Source organism: Protopterus annectens, chromosome 6.part0 (genome assembly GCF_019279795.1).
Source record: "Protopterus annectens isolate FY-2018-M chromosome 6.part0, PAN1.0, whole genome shotgun sequence".
In the NCBI taxonomy this organism is placed as follows: domain Eukaryota; kingdom Metazoa; phylum Chordata; order Ceratodontiformes; family Protopteridae; genus Protopterus; species Protopterus annectens.
Window position 1 is genome coordinate 1,784,462,186 of NC_056737.1, and position 27,838 is coordinate 1,784,490,023.

General features: G+C 36.4%; 1 protein-coding gene across 2 annotated transcripts in view; it reads right to left on the reverse strand.

Annotated features, from left to right (window-relative positions):
* LOC122804935 (tissue factor pathway inhibitor-like) overlaps window positions 1-25,567 on the reverse strand; it is an 844,713-nt gene extending 819,146 nt beyond the window's left edge. Inside the window, exon 1 of one of the 2 annotated variants that reach the window (XM_044075154.1) lies at window positions 25,261-25,567. In XM_044075154.1, coding sequence (XP_043931089.1) covers window positions 25,261-25,384 — 124 coding nt within the window. In that variant the 5' untranslated portion in view covers window positions 25,385-25,567. The remainder of the gene's footprint in view (window positions 1-25,260) is intronic. The other variant, XM_044075153.1, reaches the window with a different exon arrangement.
* Between the last annotated feature and the right edge of the window lie 2,271 nt (window positions 25,568-27,838).

Consider the following 27,838-nt stretch of genomic DNA (forward strand, 5'->3'; position numbering starts at 1 on the left):
ATTAAGTCAGTAATGTGAATTCTTTACTTTATTGCAAATTTGTTGGGTTATGTTTGTGGATTACAGTATTGTAGGACTGCTGATGTTGACATTTTACATAGTTGGACTGCTGGAATGGTTTTCCCAGTGAGAAATGCTAGTGCTGTAGTGAATATCTGTTTATTTGTAAAAAAAAAAAAAAAAAACATATATATATATATATATATATATATATATATATATATATACACATATATATACATATACATATATATATATATATATATATATATATATATGTATATATATAGATAGATATATTAACTAAGTTGTTAGAGTTAACTGTTAGATTACAGAATTAGAATGAGAATTAGAATTTTAAGGCAAATTTTAGGCATTTATTACATTTATTCATTGTTCAAATGCACCTACAGTACAGCCAGGAGGTCGACTGTGGTCTTTCGGAGCAACAAAAGAGTTAACTATATGATATATTTTATATGCGGCCCCAAGACCATTTCTGTTCACTCAATGCGGCCCCAGCAAGCCAAAAGGTCGGACACCCCTGAGTCCTAGACCTTAGTGGTAAAAGAATATGAAATAGCAAATTAATAAAATGCCATTACAAATATAATGAAAGATCATTTCCAAATAACAGTCTTTAAATAGTTATTTCTTAAACTTTCCAAGGGGTGTTATATTGTGGAAGTATCAAAATTATAACCATGGAAATCTTTGCAGCCAAAGCATAGATATTTATGTTAAAAAAAAACTGAAGACTTTCTCATTATTTATAGCATTCCATTACTGATTATCTAACTCTTGGTCACATAGGAACCCAATCATGCTTAGATAAAGATTATCCCCACTGTCTTTTTGCCTCACAAGGTAGACATACTACAGAGATAATAAGAGAATAAAGTGGTTTAATGTCATTTTTGATCCAATGCAAACCCACAACTAGTCCAGCTATTAGCATGTTCATCTCAGATTACATGCTGGCATGTTTATCAAATGTTTCACAGTTTACAGACCACAATGCATTACTTCCAAATATTTGATATAAAAAGTTGTACACTCCTTAAGTATAACATTTTTCCAATACAGGATTAAAATAACCTCCTACATAAAGTGATTATGTATTAAGTCTGTTTATTGCACACATGGAAAAACACTAAAACTATCAAAAATATTTCAAATTCCTCTTATGACATCAGTGCTACAGTTAAAGACAGGAAACAAAACATCATCAGCAAGAAGATACAGGGTAACAAAATATTCTACACCTAAAGGCTGTGACTAGATATGTAAATAATGTCCCATCTTTCATAGTTTCATAGTTTCATAGTTTAGTACTAGGCTATCTGCCCTGGGGCATTTGTAAGCCTAGCCATAGTGATGTGGCTTTCGCCACCCCATGAAATGGTACAAAAATGCACAGAATAGATTTAGAATACTGTGCCTCTGTCTAGTAGTGACACAGTGAAGGTCCCCTTATATAATAGAATTAGTTTACTGTGCCCCTGTCTAGTAGTGACACAGATGTGACCCCTGGGGTAAACTTACGATCTCCCATCCACTCATCAAGATTTCTCTTGAAGAGAGTCAGTGAGGGGCTCTGCCTAACATGAACTGGGATCTTGTTCCAGAGCATGGGAAGCCTCTGGGTTATGAATCTATCCCTCCAGCATGTCCTATTCATACTTGTGCCGAGGTTTAAGTCTTTAGCTCTCGTGATTCTGATGGATTTGGAATTTTTGAGGTGGAGCATGTCCCTCAGTTCCTGATTGGACATGGCCTTGTACATCAGGCAGAGATCACCTCTGAGCAGGCGGTATGCTACTGAATAGAGCTGGAGTTTCTTTAGTCTGGCAGAATAAGACATATGTTGGAGGCCCTTGATCCTCTTGGTGAGGTACTTTTGTGGTCTCTCCAGCTGTTGCAAATGCCGGGTGAGGTACATACCAAATGGGGCATTGTACTCAATCATGGTTCTGATGAGGGAGGAGTATAGGGGTACAATGACATCCTTGGATCTGGATGTGAATCCCTTCATGTTAAGGTGTGCAAGGTAGAATGTTTTTCTAACCACTTTGGCAACGTGGGTGTCAAATGAGAGGTCGCTGTCGACTTGGGTCCCTAGGTCTCTGATTACTTTTCCATACTCAGTGGGTTGCTGTCTATGTGATAATTTGTGGGTACTTTGTTTTTCCCAAAGGGGATGACTATACATTTTTTGGCATTTAGTTTAAGGCCATGACTCCGGCACCAGTTGTCCGTTTCTGTGAGGCCTTTTTGTAGGATGTATGTGTCCGCTGGTGTATCTACTACGGCGCCTAGTTTGCAGTCATCTGCAAACTTTGTCAGCCACAACCCTCCCATGTTTGCTTTAACATCTGAGAAATAAATGCAGAACAAGAGGGGTCCCAGGACAGATCCCTGTGGGTCACCACTTGACTGGCTTTGAGTCTGACATTGCTCCAGCGATTTTTACTTTATGGGTTCTGTCCTTTAGCCAGTTTGCAACCCATCTAGCGACATAAGGGTTTACATTTAAGCTGTTGAGCTTATCTATGATGCCTGAGTGGGGTATTGTGTCGAAGGCCTTAGCCAAGTTCAGGTAGGCTGTATGGACTGCTTTGCCCTCATCAATGGCTCTAGTGACTGTTTTGAAAAAGTCAACCAGGTTCAAAAGGCAGGATCTGCCCTTTACAAAGCCGAACTGGGTGGGGTCAAGTGTCTGTAGGTCCCCAATGTCTCTGTTTATGAGTTCCATAATGATTCTTTCCATAGCTTTGCAGACCAAGCTGGTTAAGCTTAATGGGCGGTAGTTCCCAGGGTCTGTAGAGGTACCCCCTTTGTGGAGTGGGACCACTGTTGCCATACGCCAGTGTTCAGGTACATATCCTGTAGTAAGGCTAAGGTTAAATAGCATTTTTATGTGCGGGTTTAGCTCCTCTTGAGTTCACGTAGCACGCAACCCGGGATACCGTCAGGTCCCATTGATGCTGTGTTTTTAGCTTGGCTGAGGTGAGCTCTCACCTGGTCATCTGAGATGACAGGAGATTACATTCAGCTGGGATAAGTATTTCTTCTTTTGGGGGTGAGGGAGGGAGAAATTTGCACTGAACCTGTCAGCCAGAATGTTGGCAATATCTGTGGGTTCAGTGTATTTTTTGTTGTTGTGAACTAACTCTGAGCATATCTGAGGGTTTCCGCCCAGGTTTCTAACATAGCTGAAGAAGGCTTTGTGGTTATCTTTAGTGTCCTTAGCGATTTTTCTCTCAAAGTTGGCCTTGGATGTTTTTATGAGACAATGTAGTTTTCTGCTAGTGTTGATCAGAGATGTCTTCCCTTTATGGGATTTTGCTCTGTCGTGCAGTAGCTTCCTTCTTTTGTTATACAATTTGTTAATGGCTGAGGTCTACCAGACAGGACGCTTGCCTTTGGTGGAGAGGGACTTGGATTTATTTGGGATTGCATGATCCATGCATTCTTGGAGATGTCCATAGAAAGCATTTGTGAAGGATTCAGCATTGTGGGATGTGGTATCCACTGGCCCAGTGGGCTTAAAGGATACCATCTCAGTCTTAAGAAGAGTGAAGTCTGCTTTTGAGAAGTTTTTCACTGTGGTCTTTTGTGCTAGGGGTGGAGGTGGGATATGTATATCCAGGGTGATTAGTTTGTGGTCAGATCTCACTAGTGAGGGGTATACCTCCGGTGTGGAGCATTTTGTCCCTATGTTTGTGATGATCAGGTCTAGTATATTATCTCCCCTAGTGGGAGAGGTGACTAGTTGTTCCAGTGCATTTGAATTTATGAATTCCAGGAACCTTTGGGCTTGGGTGGTAGGGCTAGAATAATGTACCCAGTCTATTTAGGGTAGTTGAAGTCTCCCAGTATGATGGTATTTTGTGATACATTCATATCCTCCAATGTCTTCAGGAAGGCTGAGTGGGGTTCCTGAGACTGGGAGGGTGGTCTGTAACATGCTACCAGTTGTATAGCAGTTTTGCCTATGGTTAGTTGCACCTGTATGGTCTCCGATGTGTTGCTACTAACCTGGAGGTGTGGGTGTCCTTGATGAATATGGACATTCCCCCTCCCTTTGTGGTTCGGCCCGGGTTTTGGGGCCGAAAAGCATGATACGAGGTATAGCCTGGTAGCGCTGGGGTGCTCTCAGGAGCCTTGAACCATGTTTCAGTTACTGCACAGTTCTCCATACTGAGGAGTGCATCGAGTGCCTGCATCTTGAGATTTAGACTTCTGGCATTGAGCAGCATTACCCTTAGTTTTTTCCATTTTTGTTTTCTAAGGAGGTGAGTTTGTCTTTTGAGCCTTGCCTACAAAAGGCACTATGGGGGTGGCAAGAGCCTTAGCCAATATCTGGAAGCCCAGTGGTGACAGGTGCAAGCCGTCCCTTGCGAAGCAGCGTGGCTTGTCCAACATGTCATCCCAGGCAGACAGACATTGGATCCCCTTAGAATGACACCAGTACTTGAGCCAATTATTAAAGCTGATCATCTTGTCTTCAAGCAAAGGGATCCGTGCCCAATGCAAACAATAATTAGGAGAATGAATGTACTTGGAGGGTGTTAAGTTTCAAGGGGAACCTATAAGAACCTACAAGAAGTCCAATGCTAAAAACATAATATAACCAGATGACCCACAGTATTCTTCCCTTTTTTAACCCATTTACAATAAGAGAAGAGAAACATGCTTACAGACCCTTAAATAAGGCCAACAGAGTCTTCCAAATGCATGCACTGTGTCAGAACCTACTAGCAAAACTGAAATAGCATTTGTCCTGGTCTCATCTATTAACCCCAGTAGTATCCTGGGGTAGACTTTAATTTGTTCCTTTTTTAACAAACCAGATAGATCTTTATTTATTAAAAATGGAAAATCAAAGACAATCTGACCACATCCTCGTGTGTGTGTGTGTGTGTGTGTGTGTGTGTGTGTGTGTGTGTGTGTGTGTGTGTGTGTGTGTGTGTGTAGATATATATATATATATATATATATATATATATATATATATATATATATATATATATATATATATATATATATATATGTATATATATATATATATATATATATATATATATATATATATATATATGGGTCTACTTTGAAACATCTAAAACCCATAACATCTAATTTTATAACACTGAGACTAGAACATCTAAAACCCATAACATCTAACACTACAAATCACAAGAAAATAACATCCCCTCCACCTATAACAACACCAAACTAGCAAACACACTTTTTACTATGTTTCTGCAGGGGGGGCAAGTCCCCTGCACACCCCCCCATCAATTAAATATACCAACTCCAAGATCACACTACAGTGGGAAAAAGTTAATTTCCTAACCCCACTGTATCAGACCCCCCTGCAGAAACGTAGTAAAAAGTATGTTTGGTAGTTTGATGTCTTTATATGTCATTATATGTGAGGGGATGTTATTTTCATATGATTTGTAGTGTTAGATGTTATGAAATTCAATGTTATAGGTTTTAGATGCTCTGGTCTCAGTGTTATGAAATTGGATGTTATGGGATTTAGATGTTTTGAAGGGGACCCATACATATATATATATATATATATATATATATATATATATATACACTTTATATTTAGCATTCACTACATGAAGTACAGTTGAAACTCAACAGTTCTGTAATGTCTTTCTCAGATTTGAGAAGTACAGAGATGAAACATATTCAAGTAACTATGTGAGTGTTGTATATTCCCAAAGATCACAAAGTTACACACTCTAAGTAATTCAGAGATTACTCTGTGAGGCAATACTTGGTACACTTCCAAAGGTGAATCATCTGGAACTGCTAATTTACTCAAATAAAGTCATACAATTTTTCATGCAACCTCTCTGTCTGAGAAAGGCATGTCACATCTTTCTACTCTGTTCAGTGGAATGATTACATTTTATCTTCCCTAATAAGAAAAAAGAAATATATTAACTTGAGTAGTATCTGGCAGACTTAAGTACTTACAAATGTGCAGGAAGTAAAGAAACACTTTAGGCCAAGAAATAAGTCGAGTCATTGGTCTCATGACCTCTTAAGAATGTCTTAAGCCTTGTAAACCTCACATGAGACCCCCCCGCCAACTTTATGCCACATAGCTAAAGCCTTTAACTGGTAATGTTATGCAGTATACACTGCACTTGTAATCCTTTCCACAATTAATTTAGTTCATATTTCCAAATGTTCTGAACTCCCTCGTGTAGCTTACTCTCTATACTTGCTTGTTCAATTTGAACGATTAGATTTGTGTCTAGTGCATTCCCAGTAAATCTGACGTAGGCCTTCTCTTGTCAGTGTAAGTACATAGTAGCTGCATCCTTCCTCTCTCTTACTTTCCCTCTACTAGGAATTTGGGTTGATAAAATTGTTGTGCTTTTAAATAAAAGGCAAACCTAAAAATGATGTTTACTATTTTATCATGCTGAATCATTTGGAAGCATATTGTATTCAATAACGATTAATTAGATACATATCAACAACTAGTACAAGCTCTTACCTTCAACCTCCAAAATTAAATTTCTGAATCACTGCACATAAGACATTCTTTTTGCTGTCTTCCCAAGATACTGCTACAGCCAGTGATATTAATAAACCATTTCACTCTTCAGAGTGTTCATCCCAGTCAAAATCCCATTAAAAGCACACAAAAAAAGAACTACCTTATATGAAAATAACTTGCCTGCCCATCCGTATACATTGATGCATTCCCTGATTCCAAGCTTGTTAATAAGATGCTACAGAAACTTAAAGTTATATCTTCATCACTCTTCTGGCCTCTCTACTGCAGTCACGTCTTTGCACAGCCCACATTTGCCAAGGTTGTGCAATATTCTTTTTCTGCTGCAAAATCTGCAACATGTCTATTTCTCCATTGTACATTTCAAATTCATTAAGGCGATTACATACATATAAAACAGAAAAAGGTACATTCACTTCATTACAATGCTTCCCATGTAATGGAAGGGTTATAATGTTAGATGTTGCAGATCAAAGTTAACAAGGAATTAATGGTATGGGATGGGATTTCAAAACAGTTTATTCTCAGGTCAAGGCACTGCTCTAAGCCTATTATATTTTCTTTGATATCCATTTTTCAAAAAGAAAGCTTGGGTGTTTTCTTGCACGAAGCTGCATAGGAACTCAGCTAAGTATATGCTGCCAGAGCACACCTTAAAATTCAGACATGCCCAGAGCAAATTCTCAATGGATATGAGTAATGAAAGCTTACGCATGACAGTGGAAACAAAGGCAAGCTGCATGTATAGCACCATCAATGTGAGGTTAGCATAGTAGTGCAGTACATTATGTTATAAACACAGTGCACACTACCAGCAGACAATGGGCTGCTAAAAATAGAACATATGAATGTGTGTTTCAAGCACTTTTCTCTCTAATGAGAATCCTGTTTCCTCAAGAATCAAGAACAAAGCCAAAATCAGAGATTTACAGATACCCAAAGTCGGGAATACTTTTTATTTATTATTCACTTAGAAAGCTGTTAAAATAAAATTAATTTTATTAATAAGCATTGTCTGTAGAATGTAACATCTCTAAATGAAACTACTGCAATGTCTTACAAAATGAATTCTTAATTACCTTGCCAAAAATTGCAATTGCAAATGTTGTGAGGGACGGAACAAAATGTTGAGGCAAAAATCTGAGACAACCCTGACAATCAATGATAGTTAAAAGCTTTGCCCTCGTAATACTTTTGTATGGAATGTTGTTAAACATGCATTACTTCCTAGTATATTTTCTTCTTTCAAGCCTAAATTAATATGACATTGTCTCTCAGCGCAACTTACAATGTGCACTTCAACTCCCTCATGGAAATGACAGTTTGACTCTAGCTATTTCTCCTTTCCTTTGGAAAAAAAGAAGAACGTATTGTTCCTGCATGATGGTATGCTTGCCATAATTGGACTGTACAAATGTATGACTTCAGTGGATTATTAATATTAAATCAACAGTGCCAATTGTCAGCACATAGCCTGTATCTATACACATTCCTGCTACATCACTTATATGCCCCAATAAGCACACAAGACAACTTCCTTTTACATGTAACTGTGTTTATCCTGCATTGAGGGTTTCATGTTCCTTATACCCTTACTGTTTCAGTGCTGTATGCTATATGTGACAGTTTGGTGTAGACGGTTAGTGCTATAAACTTTTAATAAGATTCATCCTATAATCCTAGATTTGAATCTGTTTGCCTCGATTTGCATATTGTATGATTTTGAGTATGTCACTTAACCAGACAGTGTTCCTGTCTCTCCACTGAAAATGTGCCTCAATCTAACTGGACAACCCTGTTAAAAATATAATAATAATAATATCAATATAATAGAACAAAAATGTGTGCCTGGAAGTCTTTGCAGTATTGCAGACTGTCAGTACGGCAGTTAAATAAGTTATATGATTCATTATAATACATGCTGTAGAATCATATTATGGATAGTGTACACAGTGTAGGATCTTTAGGAAAGCAGTTATGTATGGGGTAGCCATTTCTCATGTCACTGTAGTTCTGTAACCATGGCTCCACATCAGAGCAGTGAAGGTGGGCCATACCCACCATCTTGATTTCTTTTGGGGTGTGGATGTTCAGGTGGCGTTAATGAGCAATGCCTGTCTGCAGACAGATTCCTCTCCAGTGCCTCACTCTTTGGAATCTGGTCAACATTGTCTCCTAGTAAATAATATAAAGGACACAACTGATGACCAATGCATTGCTTATTGTTTTAGCGTTAACTGAGTTGATGAAATGTTTTAAATGGACCCCTTTCAAATACAACCTAGGCTAAAATACTACTGAAGGATGGAAAATAGTCAACAGAACACTGCAGCACATACAGTACATAAACAATCATAAACTTTCTTAAGTAATAGAATTAAAATGATAATGTAGTTGCACTAATATAATAATATGGCAAAACTGCTTTATACGTTGTAATTTAAAGGAAAGCTACATTAAGCAAAATATATAAATCAGATGAAAAGAAGATGTATATCTGTTTACTTAAGTTCACAAAGTGCCAGGCATGTAACCCCTGTGTAATTCAGGGGTTAGTCATGTGGATAAACTCACATATCCCTCCACTTCAATTACCTAGCAATGCTAGCATCTCTTTAAAGTTACAGATGGTCACTAGGTGCCCCTGGTGCCACGGAGAAAATGCTGATGCCTACCCAATGAACCTACAATCAGTTCTCACCTCATGAGATGGGATAACAAGTCATGGGATGGGGCTTGATAGTCAGCAGGTAGTGGGGCTGCAAAAAAGAAATTAGATGTTACCACTTTAGTAGAAAGACTGAAATGTGTAGATATTAAGAAGGAATACTAAGGAGGAAACAGAATCAGAAAAGGTATGTGTCAAACATGGAGAAATATGACAAAAAGAGGTGGAGAATCATCTGAGCAACCTAAGATACTTTGAGAAGAAGAAGAAGAAGATAAACTCTTTGTGATCAGGTTCCAGAAGGGCAGGGCAAATGTTGATGAGGATAACGAACTGTGAATGGGAAGGTGTAGGTACACATAAGTGAGTACTAGTGTAAAAGAATGAACCAAAATGGAGATGTCAATGAAGAAGTAAAGAAGAGAACAGTTAGAATATGACCAGACTTTCCACAGAGAAAGGTGACAGAAGGACAGACAACAGCTAAGGAATCAGTGATATTCAAGAAAAAGAGTCCCTGTTTCTAAAATGAGCTACTGCCTAGAACAGGAATTGCACTTCAGCATGTATGAATTGTATTGGTTGACAAAATATGGTTATTTAATAACACTCAAAAAACTCATCTGCAGCTAAAATAAGCAAATCCTGCTAGGTCTACTACCAGAAAAAAGTGCTTGGGGACTTTGTCTGATTTGTCTTAAATTATAAGTTCTTTTCTCATAAAACCATTCATGCGTGTTACATTGTATGGAATTTGAAGCTGCTCTGTCACCTGTCTTTCTGTCTCTTTTTTTATTTGGCTTGGATAAGAAACCAGATTAAATGAGCTTATCACATTCACTGAGCATGTGAGCGGAGACTGTGGGTATCAAACCCAGGGCTACAAGATGGACTGCATTAGCAGCTTTCAGCATTAGCCCTTTATATGTGATGTTAATCATTGAAGGTGGTTTGCTGTGTTTTTTCTATTTTTTTAATCTCGTACAATTTATGCTGAATGATTTATTTATGATAACTGAAACCCACAGCTTATATGGGGCAAATCATTTTTTGTTTGTTAAAATGATACACTCCTAGGTGATTTGTATCATCAGTGTTGGCACTTAGAAATATTACAGTCACTGTATTCTGTCTAGTCCAAATGTACTACTGTACTGCTCTTCAAGTCCTAATTCAATTTACAGCCACTCACAAACCCCTTAGATGATGGATTACTTTAGGCTAGCATTGCTAGGGCAAACGACAAATATTTAACATCTGACATTTTTATTTATTTATTCTTTGTATACCAGTAAGTGAACTGGTCCATTTTCCAAAATGTGACATTCCTGTTAACTTTATGCACAAAGGAAAATGTCCACCTTATCCCCTCATCCATCAGAATTCACAGCAGGCATCATTTTTATTTTCAACTCTCTTTTTAGTATGCGTGCCAGAGAGGGATATTATTTCCTGCAAACCGAAGTAGCTTGATAACATCATTTAAGCATTTCTCCCCTCAGGCTGTGTTCAGATTAGTTTCCCATGATAACACAGTGCTTTTTTTTTTCTTTTGAGCAGATGTTTGTTTCTGTCATATGAGTCAATAAACATATCTCAGCTTGTTACAAGCTTATGAAACTACATGCACCTTGGATACCAATTGCTTAAAGTCTATATCACATATTTATTCAGCCTACATTATACAAAAATGCATTTAATGTAAATATGATTAAGTTTATTTTAAAAGAAAAGAAAGTAACACAGAATTATTAGACTTACTACATTGGCATTTGGCAGGTTTTACAATGACGTTGTGGCTACTTCTGTGGGCCTTAGTGTGCTGACTGTAAGGGCTTATTGATAAGATGTAGGAATGGTGACTTTAGCTGTTATTATTCTGATGCCAATTCAAGCAAACATTTTCAGGTACCATCCCCAAAGGTTGCTGGAATGTTGTATGCGTAATTATCCCTAAGGAAACCATTGTATTTTGTGCTGTGATTCAAGTTTTAATTTAATATACTGACATTTCTAAAACTTTACCAAGACTGGCGTCTTTGCTTTTGGAGTTATGCTTATGTGATTTAACAACTGGTACGTCAGCCTAATTTTGTAGTATCCTTAAGAAAATATTTAGTCTGATTTAAGTACATTCTTCATCCCCTTCATGCAGATAAACCCTGTACTCATTGCTTTTTATTAGCTGTCCTTGCATTTTTACAAGGGGTACCATTTCTAGCATGCTAATATAACCAAATAACTTTGCCTTCTCTTGTCACATTCTCTCAGCAGTAAAATATGGTACAACATGAATACCGACAAAGAGACAAAAGACTCATGGCCTCATAGTTCTGCTCAGAACTTGGCCTAAATATAGTTGTCCCTTCAAATACTGATGTGTTGATGTTATATTTTACTTATTTATTTATTTTATTTTACTTTACTTACCGGGAAAGTCCAACTAGACACAGGTCTATTTTCAAAAGAGGCCAGGGGAGAAAAGCTCCAGTTACAGACATATCCATGTTTACAGACTTTTCAACATGTACAGCATTCAAGTGAGTACATAAAGATAAAGTTACAATGATTACATAGAAATAAAGTAACAATAACTACAGGAATAACAAATAAGCAATTAACAAGCATGATTTTTTGAGAATAGCAGTTAAGTAATAGTGGAGAGTAGAATTCTGTCAAAGGAGAAGTTGAGTAAATATACTCTGAGATGCTAACAAGCTAATTTTATACAGTTGATTATAGTTGCTACTATGAAATGGCACATTCTTATGCGATGAATTGCAATATTTTTATGGAGGTGCTTACCCAGGAGAGTTGTGTGCATATGGCTCTTACCCAGTTATACATATGTGCAGGCATCCAGAAAGTCAGAGACTGGAACAAATGTATTAATATGGATGAAAAAAAGAACCCAGTCACCAGAATATCATCAGCTATGTTAACTTTGATATCACTCAACCTGTGGAAAGGGATGTGGCCTTTTCTCCAAAGACATGCAATGCCAGATTTGGAATAACTAGAAAGAGAAGGTGTAAGATATGGGATTCATACAAATACATCAACATGGAGAAGCAAGACAATGACCCTGCCCACTGAAAAACATGGCTTTTTTTGATAATAATTGTAAAGTCTTGTTTAAAAAGAATAAAGAAAGTTTTAACTGCTTTACACAGTATGGCTTAAGCATATATTGTAACATGCCAGTTATTGATGCAGTTTGTCATGTAATCAATAATTAAGACACTTTATTTTGTAAAATGTTTGCGATCTGTTTGCAAAATCATCATTATGCATTTATTTAACTAAATTGATAGGATGCATATATTACACAGTGCAAAGTTTATCTCACATTATTGTTTCTGGTTAGAAGTAAAGGACTATCTGGTCATGCTGGATACATGGGGATTTTGATGCTACTGTGGGAAATGGTTAATGTATAATAAAAGAGCAGAAGTTTACTGTGATGTTAATAATGGTGATGCTACACAGAAGATGTCAGTACTAGCTAACGTAATGTGTACTAGATCATATGGGCTGTAACAAAGTTTACTGGCACCAGAGAAACCTAAACGGAAATCATTTGGAGATATTACAGATAGTTTGCAAAACCATTTAAACCTCAAGTCACTAATGATGATAGACTGGCACAGGCATCAGGGAATTCACGGTTTATATGTATGACTACCACAGAGCAGAATTCAAAAGGGGATTGGCTGATGCATCAGAAAGCAAGGTTGTTTACGCCATGCCTAGCTAGAACACATTGACAAGGCTGCATTCTAAGAAAGATATAACATTAGTTAAGATGTTGAACATCACAGTATCCATGGAAATAACTAAAAGATGTTTCTGATATACAAAAGGATGTGGTAGAGTATAACTATAAACAAGGAAAATACCCTATTTACAGTAACTTTTATTTCTAGTGCTTGTAAAACTGTCAATTTGTTTTATTTAATGTTCCTCATGTAGAATCTATAATTCTGTCTCTCTCTCTCTCTCTCTATATATATATATATATATATAAATATAGATAGAGATAAAGATATGTATATATAGAGAGAGAGAGATAAAGATATATAAATATATATATATATATATATATATATATATATATATATAGATTGAGATGTTAGTGAATGATAGTTACCATTCATAACAGTGAATAGTCAGAAGAGCGATTGTTTTTTCTGCTGTAGAATAAGATCGAATGCTCTGAAAAGTGAATGTTCTGTCCCCATGTGTTTCAGCCTACTGGCTGCTTTCTGTGATTGCATTGCAGTGGGGCAGTGATTTTTTCCTTATTCTGCTGTAGTGGGATCTCAAAGTTGGTATATATAATTGTCAGGGAGTCTGGAGGCACAAGCCCCCTCAACAAGGGTTATAAGGGGGCTTGCCCCAATGCAAAAAAATGTTACTTTTGATTTTCAAATGTTTTCAGTTTTATTTTGGACTACTTACTTGAACATTAAAAAAAAAGACCAAAAAACTTACAAAAATCTTTTTCTATCCTTTTGCGGGGGGGGGGTGGCTCCCCTGCACTCTGCATGCCCACTGTTAATTATGTATGCTAAGAGATTGCACCTCGAGGAAAATGGCAAATTTCCTGAGCTTCACTGTACCACAATTTCACTTCAGAAGCTTCAGGTTTTCAGAAATTCGATTATTTTGTCTCACTGATATGAATTTTGAGTTTCTGAAAACTCAATCAACTGATAGGGATATATATATATATATATATATATATATATATATATATATATATAAAAAACTGATAGGGATCCATATATATATATATATATATGTGTCACACTAAAAATTGCAGTGGAGTCAAATAATGACAAACATTACATATAGTTCCCAGAATTTTAGGGATTACTTTAGAATGCCAAAAATTTAAAATGTTGTTCGCTCACATGAGCGAATAATCAGGAAGTCAATGTTGTTTTTTTGGGATCGCAGTACGGTGAAGATTGGAATATTTGCCCTTTCCTCACTGTAGTGCGATCTCTGGGTAGGAATATATATTTGGTGGGGGCACAGCCCCCCTCAATAGCAATTTTGAGTTCCTGATTATTTGCTCATGTGAGCGTTCGATATTTTGATTTTTCATTGTTCTGACATAGACCTGAATTTTAGCCTCATGAAAACAGAGTTTCATTTTTTTAATAACCATAAATCAGTGTCCCTGACAATTATGAAGATGACGCCTAAGGCCACAAAGAAGCAAGTATGTTTTCTTTGTGGTAAAATAACCCATAATACTATTGATTATAGGTTCAAGGAAAAGTTGAAAGGAAATGCCATAATAAAATACTTACTGAGCGAATGTGGACTATGCAAAATGAACAGCAGTAAAAAAAGTCATAGACTCAAGGAAAAAAAGGAAGGAAATACCATAATAAAAGCTTTACTAACCCAATGCGCATAAAGAATGGAGGTAAAAAAAGTCAGAAAGAAACATACCTCTCAACTGTACAGATTTTCACAGAATGTCCAGATTTTTGTCTCATATTTTTGGTGTGTTCCTCCTAAAATCTGTGCCATTCTGGCAAATAGCTGAGGATTAGTTATTAAATAATGACAAACATTTGAGTTTAAGACTCCATATCCTTCAGAAAATTCATGCTAATGTAAAATTATTTTTCTGTCAACTTTCTAAGTTTGTAAGAGCAATATTTAAAATCTGTTCCTATTTGTCCCCCCATTATTTTAGGCTTTGTCCAGATTTTTTGTTCAAAGAGGTTGAGAGGTGTGGGAAGAAACATAAAGTCAAGAAAATTCCAGCTGTCAGTATAACAAAAAAACTAATAAAAAATACACTGAAGGCAACAGAGGACAGCCAAACTGGTGAAATTATCGTAAAAAAACTTTTATTTAACACTTTCATCAAGCAGACCATCAGATATACTAAAACATCTCAATACACTCATTTAAATAGTAAGACCAAACCCTTAACTTTTTTAATTAACCAATTAACCAATCAGTTTGTTTAAAATAAATGTAGTAAGCATACTGTATAACAAAAATACAAATTATCTTATGTCCAACTTCACGTACTGTAAAAGTTAAAAAATTGTTACTTGTATTCAAATCATGTAAAAATTAAAGATGAAAATAATGCTTTGTACAGACGTCTTTATAAAAAGTTCACTTTTTCCATTTTAGAACGTGGAAAAAGACTTAAGAGGAGGAAACTTAAAAATAATAGAGTGGAAAGGAAAGAAACTTATGGCAACTCAAATTGGGGGCAGATAATCCCCCAGGTTTAAACAAATTGGTGAATGTTAAGTGATTCTTAGTGGGAAGGAAACTGGTTATTTAACATTTAAAATTTATATTTAATATTTGTATTTTTGTTATACAGTGTACTTATTACATGTATTTTAAAAGACTATTTGTAACAAGCTGATAGGTTAATTAGTTAATTAAGAAAGTTAAGGGTTTGGTCTTACTATTTAAATGTGTGTATTGAGATGTTTTTGTATTTCTGATGAAGTCTGCTTGACGAAAGTGTTAATTAAAAGTTTTTTATGCTAATTTCACCAGTTTGGCCGTCCTCTGTTGCCTTCAGTGTATTTTTTATTAAGAAACATAAAGTGCTGAAATGTGCACACAAAACATTATAAACCATGTAATGTACAATAAGTGAGCAGTAACAGATACTGGATTCAAAAAGACGAAATGGCAAATGATACCAAATCTAAGCAAGATGAGATACTGAATTTTTAACTTCAAAAATTGTGGTTTAACCAAGAGATGTTAGGTGTAAAACTGAAAATAGAAATGATTATAATAGCAGTATTGTCTATCATCATCCAGTCTTGGGCAATGCAGCATTTACCCACCACTGGTATAGTTTACTCATGACTATAAGGCTTTGTTAACAAATTCAGCCTGGAGTGGTTAAACTGTGCATCAGCCATGGTGAGACAGTGATTATTACTGTCACTCACTGTAGTCATTTAAAAAGTAAATTCTTAACTTTAAGAAAAAAAGAACTTTAGTACATAATATACTAATTTTGCTTAAGTGATATTTCCACTTGTCATAACAGAGGCTTTATAGTCTCGAGATACTGAAATTCAATATTTCAGTTTTTGAGATTATAAAGTGAATCTATCTTTACATATACATATACATACATATATATATATATATATATATATATATATATATATATAGAGAGAGAGAGAGAGAGATTCACTTTATCTATACACACACACACACACACACACACACACACACACACACACACACACACACACACACACACACACACACACACACACACACAATGAATTTATTTTTACTGACTCTAAGGAAACATTTTAAATATAACAGTGAGAAATTTAATAGTACAACTAAAGGGATTCATAATTACTATATGAAGCTTTGTTTTATTGAAACCCATTAAATTCCTGCTGAAATGTCAGCTTGACAAATCCTCAACAATTCATACAATCAAATAATATATTATTGAAGCAATAACTACACAAAAATATTTCACTGCTTTTGCAGGGGACTGTGTCCTCCTGTACTTCCACAATGTAAAACAGATGTAATTCAGAAAGCTCGAGTCAGATCTAGTATCCCACTTGTGACTCAGAGGGTGACAGGACTAACAAGAAACAGAGTACAAAATCAGTCCAGATAAAATCACTGTAGCTAGCATATCTTGGAGACTCTCACCATGATACCCTCCCTGTAGGAGGAATGAAGACACTTTGTTTTAGTTTCAAGTAGTTTATTCAGTCAAGTAGTAAGTGAATGAGTGTTCTTGTTCATGGACTCAGACTTAAAGTGGAACTGGAGTTTCAGGAGCTGAAAATGTAGGAACATTTTGTAAGGTAGAATGCAGTGAAATGCCCATGGCCATACTTCCTGTACTTGCCAGAAGCAAATCAAGAGCAAGATAATGATTACAAACATGCTTATAAGAATGCAATATCAATCACTATGAGTCAAATACATTTCTTCATTCTCAAGAGGGTTTAATTAACAGGTTTAGTTTAGCAAAAGAATATACACAGATGGAGACAAAAGTATCAACCAGTTTCTAAGTATTGTCACACACAAGAATTTGATTTTCTATAATAAACTTTCTTTTCATGGTGACATTCACACAACACATCATTTCTGCATTACTTTATTACATTTATATTTATCACAAAAAAGGTTTTGGACAACACAGAGAGGCCTGCGTTGACAGAAAAGCTATTAGCCTGTCCTGAAGAGTAAATAATTGTAATCTGTTTCCTCACAGAAATATATTCAGACTGAACAATGGATCACCAATCATCAGCATGCATTTTCTTAACCCATGGGTGTGGGACTGCAATGACTGCAGTCCAGCTGCAACTTTGGTCATTTTTTAAAGTAGTCCAACAACAATGGGAACACATCAGCATGGTGATGCTGATGGAATGTAATGATAACTATTTGAGATGGCACAACTGCTAAGCACTACAGGTGTGCTGGGATTGTTCTAAGTGATAATAGCTGAACAGTTGCCTTTACCAACAAAATCATTCAAAGAGATACCAAAATATGACCACAAACTATTGTGTGTATATGACATAGTCATAGGACAGCTGAGCCTAAAGGGATTCATTCACTCTGCCTTGGATTTATTGCTAATGTGTCCAACCAGAATGGTAATTCCTCCTACATTCTGGACACCATGTATGACGTACACTTTGAGACTGTGGAAATGAAGTTTCCACCTTGTAGTTTTGAGGGATGGCATGAGATTAATATACTTATTGAGAACTTGACAAAATGTTTTCAAGAAGCTAAGCATTCTAAAGTCCAGCACTATAAAGAAATTGTGCCTTAGAAACATTTCCTTGCCAATGTTTCAGGGTCATTTAAGGCAGCAATGTTTTTAATTGCTGTGTATACATGCTAGAAATGGTGAGAGGATATATGCATTATGTCACACTGCCAGACCAGCTATCTGGAATTTTGTAAATAATTCAATGCCATTTTTGAATATTGATATGATTTATACAGAACTATATGTTATGTACTGAGCTAAAATGTAACCACAGCATGCCCTGCTGGCTTAGAACAGAAATGTATAGTATATAAACTATTGCGGCTGTGTAACTGTATATATTTTTAACAGTGACAACTGGAACATAAAAGGTTAACTTGAAAAAAATTCAGAGATAATAGTTGAAATTCAGTTGTTTCATAACCACATAATAAAAGAGATGTTATCACTCAGTTTCAATGTAGCAGCAGACACAATGTCTAGAGCTAGAAGTTTTTTTGTATTGTCTTGAAAGAGAAGTAATTACTAGGTTTAAGATGCAGTAGCGTGCTATTGTTTTATGACCTCCAGGATTTGCAAACTTCTGAGAGACAAGTATTTTTCGCAGGGAGATGCTAAAATTCTGTCTCTGACAAATGGGGTTTTGCTTGAGAAATGAAAGTCAGGTGATAAAAAGTGAAATCATCCATGCTAACCCAGCAGTAATATTTGATATTAATTTAAGAACTCAGTCAGAGAGAAACAGTGCATTTTGTATTTTGTCTTTGTCCCAACAAGAACATCAGCTCATCACTACTTCTCCACTTGCCTTGTTGTAAGTAAGTTTTAGGGCATAGTAACTCTTTTAGATTCAGATAGGAATATAATAAAGTATAACGTAGATGTTTTCTTTATTTATTTGAAACTGCTCTGTAATGTTATTTTAAATATTTCCTGTGATTTCGAACTCTAATGTAACTGATTACTTAATGAGTATTGTCTTGGTCTTTTACTATTTATTTATTATTAAATATATTTAAACCTATCTTTGCGGTTGATATCTGTGAGACATATTTAAGCTCTGAGAGTACTTGCATGTCTATTTGGTGACACTGTACAGGCCACTCCTAAATAGCCTTGCTCTTGGTCAGACTACCATTTGGATTAATAGTAATTTTACACAGTAGGATTCAATACCCTTTGTTAAGAGCTTTAGAGTAGCTGATAAAGAGTTGGCTGGTGGAAGCTGGAACATCCCTATAGTATGAGCAGAAGGGGGCATAGCTAGTAAACCTGTGCCAGCCTTTCTCAGGTGTGTGTGTGTGTATGTGTCAGCTACTTGAGCAGGGACACTAAGCACTGGTTGAACAGAGAGGGTGCTAGAGGTTTTGGCTTGGCCACTCAGCTGAGATCTCAACCCTATAGCTGTGCTAGTGGGCAGTCTTATTGGGGATCTGGAGAAAGAGGGAGAAACCATCCCCAGACTGACTGTGATCTCTGTGAATTTTACTGTGTGTGTACTTGTCATCCTCCCAGTGTATACGTACCCAACTGTTGCCAGTGGTGAGGATTGAGGCTTCTTGACTACTGGGCCAGTGCAGGGGTGTCACAAATTAAATCAACTAACTCAGAGAAAACTGCTACCAAGACAGCAGGCAATGTTGCTAAGAACAGTCTAACTTAGTAAGCAGTCTTTGTCAGTTGTCCAAGCAAGTTTACTTCAGGACCTTAAAACATACATGAAAAGAGCATTTAACAGTTCACACCTGTTCCCCACCATTCTCTATGAATGAGTTAAGAGATAGCTTTATGCAAACATTTACAAAAGCAATGAAATCTTAGAGCCATGTCCACAGAACTTTCCAGTTCAATATGTAAAAAAAAAAAAAAAAAAAAAAGTTACCAACACATTCTAATACTGAACATACAACCACAAGGTCACAATCAACAAAGCTTTTTATAAACAACAACTTGAGATGAGTCTAGGCTATTGGAAGCCTAAGGATAGGAGGATAGAAATGCAATACTGAAGAATAAGACTGACTATATGAACAATAACCCTCATACAAGGTTTTATTCCATGGATAATATGTTTTATTGTGTGATTATAAAATGTAAACAAGATGATATTATATAAAAAATGTATTAAGAGCAAACAAAGAGCTATTTTTCTTTGGTCTGCAACTTTGAAAAGACAAGAAATTGTTAATATGAGAAAATCAATTTTTTTATATATGTGCAAAATTCATACTAGCAACAGATTGTTGTTGATAATAAACAAAGCAGAGGCAGTGCTTCAGTTGCACTTGACCAAAATTGCTTGATAACAGTATAATAAGGAGTTGAATCTACAGCTCAGGATAACTTACTGCCATATGTGACAGCCAAAAGAATGAGAAAGAGAGACACTGCTATTTGTTTATGAAAATGTGTTAAAAAGTCTTATTTCTAATGCTTGCAGAGAATAGGTCCCAGCTAACAACAGCAGTCTTTGAGCAGCTTTTTTCACCTATTGCTAAACCAAGTTTAACCAATCAAAGGTTACAGAAAAGCTGCACGCCATCAAGGCATGCATTCATACATGTTCTTGACTTGAATGTGCACATTAGTATGTAGACAGGGTATACTTTCTTGGTTTATTTATATAGAGGGGGAGAACACCGCATGCTATTTTTGCATGCCAATACTGGGTTACAGCAGTAGCATAATGCAGCAGTGTGTTGCCTTTGTTGCTGTCTTTGCATTGCAAATGTATTATATCTTGACTTTGATGTCCAGTAATACAATAGCTTAGCTCCAAATGCTTATAACATCCTGATGTTTGATTTTAGATATTTCACTCAACCTTTTTTTCAGTATGTGGAATACTTTCTTCATAGGCTCATTATTGGTGGGGAGGGGTCTCAAAAGTAAAACTAGGTTTTCTGGCACCCTGAGCAGTGGTGTCCTCATGATTAAAAGGTAAAGAGCAAAACAAAACAAAGCAAAAAAAAAAAACTGTCTACAAATGCAGTGTAATTTACTCAAATTTATTATCCAGGCAGTCATGCCTGGTTTCACAAAACAGGATGCAATGAATTACCTAGTGGGAAAACATGATCAGTGAATTGTTATACCTGCAACAGCATCTAATCCTACAGACATCTATTACAAATGAAGTAATTGATGTGATGTTCCTGGGCAAAGCAAAGATTCAAATGTATTAATCAGGTACAGAATAAACAGCCATGACAGTATAAAATAACTGTATATTATGTCACAGTGTCACCCTTGCCCAGATTCAAAAATTACTTTGTATAGCTACATGAAGAATCCACAGGGCCCCAGTACAGAAAATGGGTAACTGCTGGCTGTAGATATCTTACAAATCAACAAAACATGACAGGACTTTACTAATGAACAGGGTATAATGAGCAGTTCATTGACATCATGAGGCAGTGATGTATCATGTGTAACTCATTGATGCAAGCCAAATAACATAGAAAACATGTCATGAAACATACAGCAACTTCAAGATAAAAAAAGAGACTTTCTGCAGCCATTCACATCCATTAATTTATTTTTACTTTAGGTCTTGAAAGAGTCCTGTGGTACATTGACTTACTGACCTTAATATGCTCCCTGCTGGACAACACCACTATTTGAGGTTGCTTGGGTGAACCTGCTACTTAGTGGAAAACTCTTTATTACACAGTCATGAAATTTCATTTAGAGACCTCTTTGAGATGTATTTTGCAATTAAGTGAGAGCATAGCACCTCATTACAAGCCTGTACCATATCGACAAGCACATGTTTTATATCTAGCTGTAGATCTTCAGTACTGTAACTAAGATTGTATCAAGTTCTTCTAATCTATGTCTGAATGTCCCGGGGTTCAGGGTTCACTCCTAACTTCAGGTCATTGTCTAGAGTTTATGCATTCTCTCTGTGACTGCTTGGATGTTTTCTGAGTATTCATGTTTTCTCCCACCTACGCCAAAGCACATTTGTTGATTGACTTTTCTGACCTGTCCAATTATCCATACTTACTTGTTTGTAGTTTGCAAACAAGTAAGTATGGATAATTGGACAGGTCAGAAAAGTCAATCAAATTATCCATACTTACTTGTTTGTAGTTTGCATCACGGTGGTGGTGCTGCGGTAGCATTGTCGCCTCACAATAAGATGCTGTCCGGTTCGATTCTCAGCTAGAGCATCTTCTGCGTGGAGACATGCATGAATGGGCATACCTTCATTGAAGGTTGTGCATCAGGGCTGGTAACTCGGCACGTAAAAATCAACTACCAATCATTAGCGGACCGGAGTTCCACTGAGGCGACCCCTAACCGGGAAAAGCCGAAAGACACAACAACAACTTGTTAATAGTTTGCAAGACCATACCACTTATAGCTGCCAAAAGATGATGCATAATGGAATAAAAATTAGTGTCCTGATAGTTAAGTACTCTTTTTTCCCCCATGCTTTATTCTGTCAGAAAAGCAGCACCCAGCAAGACATGCGATCATACATGCACTTGACTTGAACTTGCACAGTATCATGTAAACAGGCTCTACTTTATACCAGTGCTAAAGCTACAGTGACAAAGCACTGTGCCGCTTTATGAATATCATTATGTAATTCATGCCATTTCATTTTATCAGAATGCATATGCCACTCTTTTCCCAAAGAAGATATTCCAAGTCAAGTTTAAGTCTATTTGGCTATCCTGTCTCACTGCAGGAACAGAAGAATTACACCAAGTAGAAAGGAGAGAATGCATTTTGAAAATTAACACAAAAGTACGCCAAGAAAAAGTCCTGGCACTGATCCCAGGGAAACTCCACAAGTTAGATAAATATCAATGCCGTCCTTGTTTGTGCATCTGCTTTATGCAAGTGCAAACAACTTTCATTTTACCATCTGCCAAGAAGCAAGTAACTGCAACTCTGCACTACACACCTAATAAATTTTCACAGTATTGTAATTCACAGTATGCAACATCTGTTAAGTACAGATGAAAAGCTATTACAGAATAATGCTAGATTAAAATAGTATCCAAAAGCTAAACATTTTCCACTTTAAGTTCTGCTGCATTTCACATTCCCATTCAGTTTTTATTAAACTGTAGCAACAAATGTTGCCAATTATCCTTAGCCTTTAAAACACCACATTATACAAAATTTCCATCAACACATAGCTGAGACACAGGAAAGCAGATTGTCAGTTCTTGGTATACACATCTCACCCTGTACACAGAAATGATATTACTTCAGAACAGACCATAATAAAATTACTTTTTTTTCTCACATACACTCTTGCTTTGTATTATCCTCCCATTTCCTTACCCATGTAGTTAAAACAATATATACACCATTGTGAACAAGTAGCAAGGCTTATAAATAATGCAGAGAACTCATTGCTTTTACTCATCAGCTTTGATCTTCTGTCCACCAGTATTCTCTAACAATAGTACCAATTTACTGCATGAGAGCAGTTAGCAAACTAAGTCCAAGGTTTGATTCCCTCAGCCTCTATTTGCCTACTGGGTAACTTTGAGCAAGCTGTTTAAATTGATAGTGCCATGGAGCAATTGGACCATGGAGCAATTGGACTAGCCTCCTCTGTGGTTTCTTGTATTGCATTGCTACTAGCTGCCTACTTAAAAGGCTAGTACCATTTATCTTGATTTTCTGTTTCATCCAATCAACTTTATCTGCAAAGCATTGAAATTTAATTATGAGGCATGTGCCCATTCAGTACTGTAAGCAAGTTGTCTGATGGAGTTTTTTCTAATCATCCTAACGCCATATGTCCAGGCCATATGTGTTTCCTCAGTAATAAAAGTTTCCACCTGATAAGTAATCTATAGCTGGTAGATAGGTGTGCATGTGTGACTATTTCACAACCAGATGACGAATGAACAAACAAAGGACTTTGACTGTATCTCAGGAAGGGGCAGGTCTCAGACTCTCTAACTTACGTAGCAGCATGCAAGCCACTTTCCACTCAGACTCACTGAGTGCATAGACGCATGGCAACTATTACAGAAAATGCTGAATTATCAAAGCACCACCTTCTCTGACATCAACTTTATTATTTATCTGGCATACGCATTTAGACCAACAAAATATTATTCAGAAAAAGTAATAATTGTAACTATTAGTATAACTTTACAAACCATTAGGAGATTCATAAAGGTTAACACAAAGTGTACACTATATGTACACTTTGTATAACCTTTCTGAGTGAAAACACAGCAAAAGCATTATGGTACAGCTGTTCAAGAATTCAGAAAAGCTATCTCAGTGTGTACATATAGTGTACATCTCGTGTGTACTTTAATGAATACCCCCACATTGCCTTATTAATGTTAAAATTTCATCATCAGAAAATAAGGAAAATGTAGCCACATTTTATACTAGTCTGTATAAACCAGACTTGTATGTCTAAATTATGCTGTTTGGTAATTGCAGTGGGGCAGTAACTAGCATTACTGCTTACATTGTTTAAATCGTAAGTCCAGCTCTGGGCTAAAGTGCCTTCTTTGTGGAATCTGCATGCTCTCCCAATATTTGCTTGGGGTTCTGTTAGCTGCCTTAATTTCTTCCCACATCCCAAAGACATGCACTAGGTGAACTGACAATCTTCCAAAATGCCTATCCATGAGTATGCATGTGTGTACTGCAATTGACTGCACCCCAATTTAAGATCAGTTTCTTTGCCTTGCTCTTAGTGAGTACAGACAAGATTCAGCTGTCTTCCTGTCCTAAATTGTACTAAGCAGGCAATTTTAAAACTAATGAAAACATCATGCTATTTAGACCCTGTCATGAGTTAGTGAGTGCATTATTTTGTTCAGTGTTTTTACTTTGCCTTTTTTTTTTTGCATGGGGATAGAGTCCGCAGTTCTCAGAAGTACAGACCTTAACATTTACAAGACCTGAATTATTAACAGCTTACAAAAAGTAATTTTATACTAAGGAATTTCTAGTCACCAGCAATTCATTACTCAAAACAAAGAGGAAGTAGTAAGATGTAATCTGAAATATCCCCATTCCCTGCTTGATGTAAATGATACACAACTTTTTTGTAACTGTCTACATCTTCACTAACAAATGAACTCAAAACAAGTTGTTACATTCTGCGAACTGACAAAATAATTAGAAAATATTTAAAGAGTGTATTAATAAATTATCATATTACATTCCCAGTCAGTCATCTTGTCCATGTGAAACATTCATTAAACTAGCCTGTGAAGACACAACAGCTGCATCCGAAGATCAGATTTTTCAGCTTTCACATACCTCTGTTGAAAGAATGACCATATTCCTCTCCTTCCCCTGGGTCAGCAGTCAAGACAGCAGTTCTTATCACATCCTGTAGCAGTTCTACAAGAAATGCAAGGAGCAAAAACTTCAGAGAACTCATTCTGTGGTTGTCCAGATAGTAAAATATTACAAGTACAGTCAAGATGACTTGTGTCAAAGTTACAGACAAGCTTTAATTGAATGTATTTCAAATCTTTTTAGGTTTTCCTTAATTTCAGTCTTCGTGTATACTCTTGGGGTCCTGCTTAGTTAAGTTTGCTACAGTGTATGTCTGGCATCAAATTACCAAGTCAGCTGCAGACTAAACAAGTCCCACCCTGTGAGGTCACTGGAGCTGCCTCCTGTGACATCACATGGCCACAAACTTTACTCCATACATACTGTCATGGTATGTTTATGAAGAGAACTAACGTGCTTCTAATAATAGGGAGAAAGGCACATATAGCTGCAAAAGGTGCGGCCAAAACGTTCTGCTGTTACATTAAATTCATATGTCTGCATTTTTTCTTGTACAGCAATGTATGTCCAGCTGAAGAAATGCACTAAATGTGTTGTCAGTCTGCCGTATAAGAATGCTTGTTTTTAAAACATATTTTTGCCCTCAGTTTTTCTTACTTACGCTCCTTATCTTCAAGCATCTCCTTGTAATAAAAGACCAATGTGAAATGAGTAGAAGTATACAGAGTTAATAAAAATATTTATGACTAAACAAGTGGCAAATTTGCCTTTGAATATGTTTATCGGTTTGCTAGTTAACAAGGTAGGTGGGCTAGTCTATAGACCCTTTTCAACCATGACCTCTGAGGTGTAGCACAACAGTATACAATACAGTTTAAGTGACAGTACAGTTATCAAAAGAAAGCAAACATTGCTGTACTTGTGATGTGGTCTCCTTCAGATATGTTAGACTAAAGTCTCATATATGTGTCTTTTTGGAATGGTCAAATGGTCATAGTTAAGACAAATGGTAAAGATCTCATAGGACCTATATAAAGTGCAGGGGAAGCTTTGCTAATATCCTGCTAAGTGTGTGTGTGTGTGTGTGTGTGTGTGTGTGTGTGTGTGTGTGTGTGTGTGTGTGTGTGTGTGTGTGTGTGTGTGTGTGTGTACTTATTAATTTGTTGATACTGGTAAATGCTAGGAAGGTGATTACTACAGCTTTACAACTTTAAGCTGGGTATATTTGACTTGGAAAAGTACACCAGAAATGTTTGTCAGCTAGAATTATATTTCAAGCTTAAGAATCCTACTATCTATGAAAACTGACAGAAGACATCACTGAAACATTAGATATCAACCTTGTAGTTCATACAGCATGCCTAGATCTGACCGAGGACTTTGACATTATTACTCATGTTGGAGTTGTAAATAAAGGGTTAAATGTAGACTCTTTTTCTGTAAGATACATTACAACCTGGCTGACAAGAAGATCTCCTGTTGCTTGTAGATGCCAGCTTAGGAATAAAAGACTAGTGTAAATCCAAAGGGCTTAGCACTTGGATGCCTTCCATTCACATGTACTTCTTAGGTATCAGCACCACTAGCTCAAACACAGGGATAACTACATTTTCCAGTCCCTACAAGCTGAGTGGTACTTTTTTCTTAGCATTTGACACCATCTTATTACAGCAAGGGCTAAATAATTCAAGTCAGTGTTGTAATGCAAATGGCCTTAAATGAAATAATTAAATGCAAAACATTAACATTGATACTTTTGGTAAGCCAGTCTCAGCAGCAGCTTACAGTATAGCTTACAGTATAACCCAAACCCCACTTCAGACTGATATGGTCATCAGAGTTCTCAGTCCTCTTGCAGATAACTCCTACTGTTTGACCACTATAAAGCAATAGTAGTCAGCAAATCTTTCTGTCTAACCAAATTAATAACTATAGGTAGTATTTTATCTACTTGAAAAGGACATTATAATTCCTTTATTTTATGTCTTGATCAGACTAATTATAGAATATAAAGGTGTCTATTGAAACACATCATACCAGTAGAAGTATTATAGGGGCTTCTAACTAAAATGATTACCAGACAAAAGACTGTAGACTGCAAAGGCAGGCTTGAAGCTCAAATACTATATTTTCTCTCTTATACAGTATTTTATGGTGGTTTATTTTGCATTCTGTGCTGTTAAGGATGCAGTGCTATTTGATCTCCTACACCTGTACAAAGCAAATGACTCCGCAATCACTGAAAGACTTGAATCTCCATTAACAAATAAATAAGACAAACTGGAAGGACAAATTTATTCAACAATGTTTCCTTCATTTCTATATTTATTACCTATAAAGCAAGGTGATACTCTCCCTTCTTTTAAAGCAGACCTCAATGACTGGAAGGGCACCCATAAAGTCATCACAGATCTGTCTTGTTTTGCCCTCCTAAAGTCAAGAATTATTCTGTGAGGGTAGATAAGATATTAGCAAACTGATTATGGTCCATGGACTGACTCTGCCTTATAAACTTTCAATGAATCTATGAAAAATATCACAATGATTTAACCTCCAGTATATGTATATATATACTCATTTACGATCATATGGGACA